This window comes from Triticum aestivum, chromosome 6B, assembly GCF_018294505.1.
Source record: "Triticum aestivum cultivar Chinese Spring chromosome 6B, IWGSC CS RefSeq v2.1, whole genome shotgun sequence".
Lineage (NCBI taxonomy): Eukaryota > Viridiplantae > Streptophyta > Magnoliopsida > Poales > Poaceae > Triticum > Triticum aestivum.
This window is the reverse complement of record NC_057810.1, coordinates 646632252-646640758: the sequence shown is the minus strand read 5'-3', so window position 1 is coordinate 646640758 and position 8507 is coordinate 646632252. Positions and strand designations below refer to the sequence as shown.

At 47.7% G+C, this 8507-nt stretch overlaps 1 protein-coding gene across 9 annotated transcripts; it reads left to right on the top strand.

Annotated features, from left to right (window-relative positions):
• Positions 1–1388: 1388 nt before the first annotated feature.
• On the top strand, positions 1389–3902 carry LOC123138472 (uncharacterized). 9 transcript variants are annotated; one of them, XR_006469179.1, is made up of 6 exons: positions 1389–1602; positions 1692–1946; positions 2190–2495; positions 2727–2826; positions 2995–3066; positions 3517–3902. XR_006469179.1 is itself a non-coding variant. In XM_044558449.1 (2 exons), exons 1-2 carry the CDS (start codon positions 1567–1569, stop codon positions 2437–2439), a joined length of 630 nt encoding a protein of 209 aa, XP_044414384.1. In that variant the 5' UTR covers positions 1397–1566; the 3' UTR covers positions 2440–2652. The 9 variants fall into 9 exon arrangements, 1 of the variants encoding a protein (XP_044414384.1); XR_006469180.1 differs by having other exon boundaries at positions 2981–3066; XR_006469176.1 differs by having other exon boundaries at positions 2190–2623; positions 3522–3902.
• The last annotated feature ends 4605 nt before the right edge of the window (positions 3903–8507 follow it).

The window sequence follows — 8507 nt, the reverse complement described above, 5'->3', positions numbered from 1 at the left end:
AAAGCCGGGGGGCGCGCCCGCGGGTGCAGGGCCGCCGCGTGAGAAGCCGGCGGCGAAGGCGGTATGAACGGCACGGGAGCGAAGATGCTTCAACCGGCGTTCCTCAAGACGAAGATACGCCACCGCCCGCTCGTATGTAGGGTTCGCCATGAGGGTGAGGTTGGAGGCGGCGTTGCCGAGATCCTCATTGAGGCCGGCGGTGAGAGTGGAGAGGAGCAGCTCGTCGCCCACCTTGAAGCCGATGTCATTGAGCTCGTCGGAGAGGGTCTTGAGGCGCATGCAGTAGTCGTCAACGGAGGAGTCGTTTTGGTGACACCCGAAAAACTCCTGCTGCAGAAAGACGATCCGTTGGAGCTTGTTGTCGGTGAAGAGGCCAACGATCTTGTTCCACACCGTGCATGGATCGTCCTTGTCGCGAACGACGGTGTGGAAGATGTCCTTGGACACGGTGAGGAAGAGCCACCTGATGATGGTGGCGTCGATCGCCAGCCAGTCGGCGTCGCGGTTCAGGACGAAGAGGTTGGCGGTGCCGTCGATGTGATCCTGCAGGTTATACTCACGGAAGAGGAGATTGAAGTATGTTTTCCAGGCATAAAAGTTCGCCTCTTTGTGGGAGAGGATGACCGGAACGCGACGTTCGATGAGAACATCGCGGATGTAGGCAGGGTCGGGCAAGGTGGCAGCAGAGGAGCCGGCGGAGGAGTCGAAGGGGTTTGGCGGACGGACAGCCGGAGGAGTGGAGGCGGCGCTGCGGTGGGAGAGATCAGAACCGGTGGACATGGCTGCTGGTTCGGTTTTGGCTGGGTAGGGTAATGGTTTTGGTGGCTAGCGATGGTTGGAAGCAGCGAGGTAGAGCAGGGCGATCACGAGAAGATACGCGGCAAGCGGCGTGGAAGTGCAGGGCAAGCTGCGCGGAAGTGCGGGGCGAGCGGGAGGGATCGGGAGGCGAGGCTAGCTACGGCGGCGGCGAAGGATCGGCAACGCGGGTGTAGCGAAGGGGAGGGCTAGCGGCGGCGGCTTCGGAAGCAACGGCGACGCGGCTAGGGCAGGAATCGGGTTTAGGCTGATACCATGTAGAGGATTATGCAACTCACGATATATTGATCGGGTGCAATACGCACGTATATATAAGTACAAAGGGTAGCCACGTCCTCAACTATACATGGAAGGAGGAGGGCTTGTTGTACAAGAAATACACATATATATCTACATCTCAACAATAACTATGGACGCAGCGATTCGGTGCTCGAGCTCAGCTGCTCCCGAAATCGCTAGCGTTGGCTCATGTATGGGGATTCGCAAAAAGGGGTCTGTCGAGTCTGCACCGAGACAGCGAAAAAAAGGGATACGCCGCTTATACGGGAGCGAATAGTGCAGCCGTGCGGGCCCAAAACGTATGGGTGGACCAATGTCCGTGTACCAGGCCGTCTACCTTTTGGGCTGAGCCGTGGAACAATTACGTCGGAGCGAACCTGAGCCGTTCTGGAAGCCTGCCGCCGGCACGGACGGCTGCCCTTCCCCAAGGCTGCGGGAGGCTGCGGTTCCTCCGGCGGCCGGCGATGTAAGATGCTGGGCTTGAATCCTTCTGGATGCGGTCAACCAGTAAGTCAACCCTGCCCGCTTTGGAGATCTACCCTTGCATGTGCCCCCATGACGGAGCCGTCGGTGCCCGCCATGGCCGTGGGTTGCAGGTTTCCGGTGCGAGCGGAGTTCGCGGACAGCCTGGAACATCCAGATCCGGTGCCTCTTGCGGTGCTCCTGCGACGTGATGCCACCCCTGCTACGCCGGCGGATTCGAATGCGGGCTCCGGGTGCAGGCAGCACGTTGGTTGCGCTAGCCCTGGGAGGATGCAGGGTGAAAATCGCTGTCGACAGCCGGGCTCTCCGACGAGGTCTGCGCAGTCCACCCACAGGGTAAATCCAGAGGCGCCGGGATGGACCAAAAGGTACAACCTGAATCCTGTCCTGTCTAACTGTTACTATTTTTCTAGCAAATGGTGCGATTTTCTTGTGCTATGCTCGCTGAGATGTTAGTGGTATGTGTGATTTGCCGAACAGAAAAGATGAAATTGCTAGTTCATGTGATGTATGGTTGAGATCAGTAGGAAAAGTTATCCGCGGCAGCACTCGTTTGGGTCTGTTTCCTATCGATGGTTAGTTACATATTTTGTTCTTGTTTGTAAATTCAGGTTACATCTTGGGAGTGCGCCACCGGACAGAACGCCGTGTCCATATAGGATGAGTGCTTTAGAGCAGTCAATTCGCAAGTATGCCCCTGCTCCCCGCTCGTCGCAGTCCTGGCATCCCGCTTGTCCCCACATGCGTCGTCTTTGTGTCTCCGCCGGTGCCACCACTACTCGCTGCTCGTTGCTGCCAGTCGAGCAAGATGTCCGGTGCTGCGGTGGACAAGCACAAGACGCCAACGGAGGAAGAGAATAGGAATCCGGCGTGGGAGGATGAGGACAAGGATCAGGCGAGAAAGGAGGTGGTTATAGGTCTGATACTTAGCATGATTTATTTTCAGTATTCTCTGTAGTTTATAAGCAGCAAATGCCACCAGGGAATGCTCCATGTTGTAAGAAAATTGTGAATTCTGAACCTAGTCAAGTGCTTCTACTACAAGGTACTATATAGGTACCTGATATTTGGAAACTGTCAAATCCCTTTACCCGCTCACACAATATCCCTGAAACAGCAACTGTTCCACTGATTTTCTTCTGAAACAGCAACTGTTACAATGAAGAAAAAGCCATCACTGGTTTATCACAGCAGAAGGTGGGTGCAGGAGATGATGATGATGCGCTGCTAATATTGGACTTGCCAGCGGTAAGCTCATTTTCATACTCAAGAAACATGCTTGTGGCCCTAACAAGTAACACTACCTGACATTTTCTTACTCTTATGCACATGGACAGTATGCATAATGCCACCTGAAGCATTTTGGTACTGCATGTCAGTATGTGTAATGATTTATTTTTAGTATTCTCATTTCAGCAAAGGGTCATTTTTGTGGCAGCCCAGAGATAGGAAAACTGTGTCTAGTCAAGACCTACTTAGCAACAAAGAGTAAGTGGCATCTCCAGAGAATTGAAGTTAATAGATACTAAAGTCCCCATGCTACCTGCTTGTTTTAGTGGAAGGACCAAACCAAATATCCTTCATTTTTAGTACTAGTACATGCCACTCTTAATTTTTATATAACCATTAATCTCAATTGGTGAAGATTATTACTCCCTCTGTTCACTTTTGTAAGTCGTTTTAGGCAGCTGAAATTAAACTGTTTTAAGTGTTGTCCTAAATGTCTAGGACGTCTTATAGAAGTGAACGGAGGGAGTAGTATCAATCTATACAATATCTTATTTTCATCAGTGCTCGCTAGCTGCATGTCCCAGTTCAGTACACGTGCATGTCCGCATGTTTGCTAGCTGCATATATGTTATTGGAACAAATGATCGGCATGAAAAAGCTTGATATAAGCTACAAAGTAAATTCCTGAAACTTTGTTCTAATATTCAGGACAGGTCTTCAGAGCAGCTGCCATTGACTTGGAAAAGTTCAGCACTAAAATTTGATGTTCAGGAGAATCAAATTCATCATAAATAAGGGGCTGCCATTGACTTGTTGTTCATCGCAAAGTTCAGGAGAATCTGAATGTATGTTCACAACTATGAAATCTGGTGTTCAAGCACATGTTCAGGATGAAATCTGAAACCTGAATCTGATGTTTAAGCTAGCAGTGATGTATGCTCACTGAAATTATGTTAGTTTTAAAACTGCTCGTTGCTGCATTTGATAAACTGAATCTAACACTGTATCAAATGGACCGAAGATTTGCTCATTGCTGCAAGTCTTAATGTAGTTTTAACATTGTTCAGGACTGAAATCTGAATGTGAAACTGATACAAAGCTAGCATTGATGTATGTTCAAGCTAGTTTGCACATGGACACTGAAATCGTATATAGCTAGTTTGCAAACTAGCGTGCTGACTGCTAGACAAACCATGCGGACGCGGACACTGTTAACTGCGGGATTAGGAGGGGCGTTGAGGACGGCAGTGGGGTCTGAGGACGAGATTGTGTGTGTGTGCGCGCGCGCGCGCGTGTTTTGAGAAACAGGGGATGAGATTGTGTAGGTTTCGGTGTGGGGAACGAGTGAACATATACTCCTCATGAACTAGCTGGCGACCTCGGGACGGCTCAGCCTAATACAGAAAAATGACTGGGCCGTGTCCACTACCGCTGTTCCGCGTACGGGTTGACGTTTGCCGTCGTAATAAATGCGCCAGCGCACGCGCTGTGATCGGAAACAATACTGCCTGAATACAAACTGGAATACATTACAGGGCGCTGATCCACATGCGAATGAGTGGGGGAGATTTCAGGGTCATCTGAGCCTGAGCTCAGAATTGGATATCCCCATAACTATGCGCTTTTCTATCAATTGCTCAACAATAATTTGTCTACCCATCATATGATATATTTCGAGAGAGAAGCCTCTAATAAAAACTATGACCCTCAGGTCTACTTTTATCATATGTTAAAACCAAAAATACCTTATTACAATTTTCTTTTCTTTTATTTTACTTTTCAATTTATCTATCTATCATTACCAGGTTTAATCCTTGCAAGTAACAAGTTCAAGATAATTGAGAACCCTCTTGCCCGTGTTAGGTGCAAGTATTTGTTCTTGTGTGTGTTGGTACTGCTTATTAGGAATTTGCTTGGTTCTCCTATTGGTTCAATAACCTTGATTCCTACAGAGGAAAATACTATCCACTACTATATTTTTCACCCTTCTTCTTTATGAAAAATCCCAATGCAGCTCACAAATAGCATGGCATGCCTCCTTCTCTCCCTGACAACCTCTTGCGCCGCCGCCTCAACATTGAGCTAGCGCGCCACAGCCTCAATAGTAATACAGGCTTTTCACCTCTTCTCACAACCTCCCTTCCAACATAGCTCCCCCTCACACATAAGCTATGTAGTTTTTTACGTCATGTTAAACTCGCTCCCTTCAATATTAAAATCAAAGAACAGTCCATCTGTCTCTCTACAATATAACAACCAAACAACAGTCTCTCTCCCTTCATCCTCTCTATCCCTCTCTTGCTCTACATGTCTCTCTCTTATCTCTTCTCTCTTCTCTCTTCTGCACAATGTTACAATCCAATTTTTCAAGAATTTGTCACATGTATTTGAAAACAGCTTATCATATGTGGCCACATGTATATGTAGTTGATAACATATGCAAAGGAAAGCTACATAATATCAATCAACGACCGCTTGAGCACCTGTATTTTAGTATTTCACATAGCACCACAATCACTCATTGGTGTTCGACCTATGCAAGAGCAAGCTGATTAAGCACATCTTTGAGGGTCTCACACGCAAGCACCCGGTCCTGTTTAGACTCCCGCGCCCCGGCGTCCTTCTCCTTGTCGATGATCTGATGGGATCTGCATGATAATTGCAGAAGAGATTTGGATGTGGGTGTAGTAATCTTGTTACTCATGTAGAAAATATTGGACGTTGCAAGAGAAAATAATAAATGGTAAGCGGATTTTCTACATGTCATTCTTCGGTTGGTTTCTTCTTTAGAAACACATTCAAATATGTGGTTATCTAAAATTCAGTCTAACCAAGCTTCGGACCTTCGAGTGAAAGCGCTGTTCCTAACCTTTGATGGCCTTGTGTAACGACGGGGTTTAACATGGTTTCAATCTGTCTACATTATGTCATCTTGCTTAGAGCATCTCCAATAGAAGATGCAAATTTGAAGATGTAAAACAAGAGATGTAAAAGTTTGCATATCTAAAAAGTGCCTTTTGCATTTCCAAAAAAGGGCCAATTCCAACATACGATGCCAAACAGAGATGTAAAACAGCTACTTCAATAGAAGATGCAAATGGAGATGTAAAAACTATATTTCAACCACTACTTCATTTGAGGTGGCGGCGAGGTCTGGCGGCAGCGGCGGGGCGGATGGCACGAAGGCAACGAGGTCGGGCGAGGTCGGAGCGGCGGCATGTGGAGGTGGGCGGCGAAGCGGCTGCAACGGGGCAAACGACGCGGGGGCAACGGGCTCGGGCAGTGGCGACGGGGCGGACGGCGCGGAGGCGGCGAGGTCGGGCGGCGGCGATGGGGCGGACGACGCAGGGGCGGTGAGGTCGGGCGGCGGCGACCTGGTGGACGTAGCGGTGGCGACGGGCGGCGGGGTGGTGGGCAGGGCGACTCGAGCGACGGACGGGGGCTGGGGGAGGGGAGGCGACGGTCGGGGGCTAGCGGAGGAGCGGCGGCGCGGCCGAATCGGCTGGCGGAAATTGGTGGCGACCGATGGTGGAGGAACTTCGGAGCCGGTGAGGCAGGCTGCGGAGGACGGCGGGGGGAGGGGGGCAAAGTCACGTTGAGCCCGGCGGCCGTCGGGCGGGCGGCGGAGGCGACGATTTGGTGCGATTCGGCCAGCGGCAGAGTTGGCCGAGCGGCGGCTGGTCGCGCGGAAGAGAATGGAACGGTAGTTGGCCAGTTGGCGGGTGGTTGAGATTTTACATCTTCTGTAGGTGGAGATGCAAATTTGCACCGCGAGGTGTTGTTGTTTACATCTCCAGGAGGTGGAGATGCATTTTTTTGTATCTACACCATCTGTTGGAGAGGTGTTTTTGGCCCTTGCCCCTGAGAGATGTGAAGGTTAGTTATTTTTGCATATACATATTCTATTGGAGATGCTCTTAAAGCGTTATTCTGTTTGCTATGAATTTAATACCAAAAATGCATGTTGTATAGCGGTGGATTGGTCGAGTAATAGTAGTAGATGCAGAATCGTTTCGGTCTACTTGACACAAATGTGATGCCTATATACATGATCATTGCCATGAATATCGTCATAACTATGCGCTTTTCTATCAATTGCTCAACAATAATTTGTCTACCCACCGTATGATATGTTTCGAGAGAGAAGCCTCTAATAAAAACTATGACCCTCAGGTCTACTTTTATCATATGTTAAAACCAAAAATACCTTATTACAATTTTCTTTTCTTTTATTTTACTTTTCAATTTATCTATCTATCATTACCAGGTTTAATCCTTGCAAGTAACAAGTTCAAGATAATTGAGAACCCTCTTGCCCGTGTTAGGTGCAAGTATTTGTTCTTGTGTGTGTTGGTACTGCTTATTAGGAATTTGCTTGGTTCTCCTATTGGTTCGATAACCTTGATTCCTACAGAGGAAAATACTATCCACTACTATATTTTTCACCCTTCTTCTTTATGAAAAATTCCAATGCAGCTCACAAATAGCATGGCATGCCTCCTTCTCTCCCTGACAACCTCTTGCGCCGCCGCCTCAACATTGAGCTAGCGCGCCACAGCCTCAATAGTAATACAGGCTTTCCACCTCTTCTCACAACCTCCCTTCCAACATAGCTCCCCCTCACACATAAGCTATGTAGTTTTTTTACGTCATGTTAAACTCGCTCCCTTCAATATTAAAATCAAAGAACAGTCCATCTGTCTCTCTACAATATAACAACCAAACAACAGTCTCTCTCCCTTCCTCCATCCTCTCTATCCCTCTCTTGCTCTACATGTCTCTCTCTTATCTCTTCTCTCTTCTCTCTTCTGCACAATGTTACAATCCAATTTTTCAAGAATTTGTCACATGTATTTGAAAACAGATTATCATATGTGGCCACATGTATATGTAGTTGATAACGTATGCAAAGGAAAGCTACATAATATCAATCAACGACCGCTTGAGCACCTGTATTTTAGTATTTCACATAGCACCACAATCACTCATTGGTGTTCGACCTATGCAAGAGCAAGCTGATTAAGCACATCTTTGAGGGTCTCACACGCAAGCACCCGGTCCTGTTTAGACTCCCGCGCCCCGGCGTCCTTCTCCTTGTACGAAGGAACTGCACTACTTCCATGATCGCCGTGAGCTTACAAGACCATCACTCAATCTTGTGTATCACCTTGCACAGCATGCACAAGTGTCTCCTCTTCTTAGAGGAAGTGCTCATAGAGCGTCGTGACAGGGTTAGGGTGGCTGAGGGGAGCTCTGTATGAAATAATGGTTAGCTGACATCCCATCACATATCTCCCTTAGAAAGTCTGCAATTTTAGTGTTTTTATATTGTAAGACCTAAAAACGTTTCCACATGTTCCATCACATATCTCCCTTATCACTTTGTAAATTTGGTCACGAAGACATCTTCAGACCACTTGCATCGGCATTAAAAAATCTCCAAGAGGTAGAAGAAATGTTGTCTTAATATCTTATTGTCGAAACTAAAATGCTGATGCAGACAAGAAAGTAACTCTACCACACATATAGATCGGTTCTAATAGTCTGCCCCATGTCGTGAAAATAAATTAGTTTCTAAATGTAAATAAAAGTTAACCATCTCGCCTAGATTAGGTTTTATCCTTTTCCAGACGATGTATTTACTATTTTGGATGTCAATAGCCCTACAGATTGGCAGGTGTGCCTAAATCAGAATTCCC

Bases quoted from the DNA above. Each gene is read 5' to 3' on its own strand.
- LOC123138472 (XM_044558449.1), top strand. From the start codon at position 1,567: ATGCTGGGCTTGAATCCTTCTGGATGCGGTCAACCAGTAAGTCAACCC. The intron at 1,947-2,189 runs GTACAACCTGAA...TTGTAAATTCAG, and splicing joins GCGCCGGGATGGACCAAAAG to GTTACATCTTGGGAGTGCGC.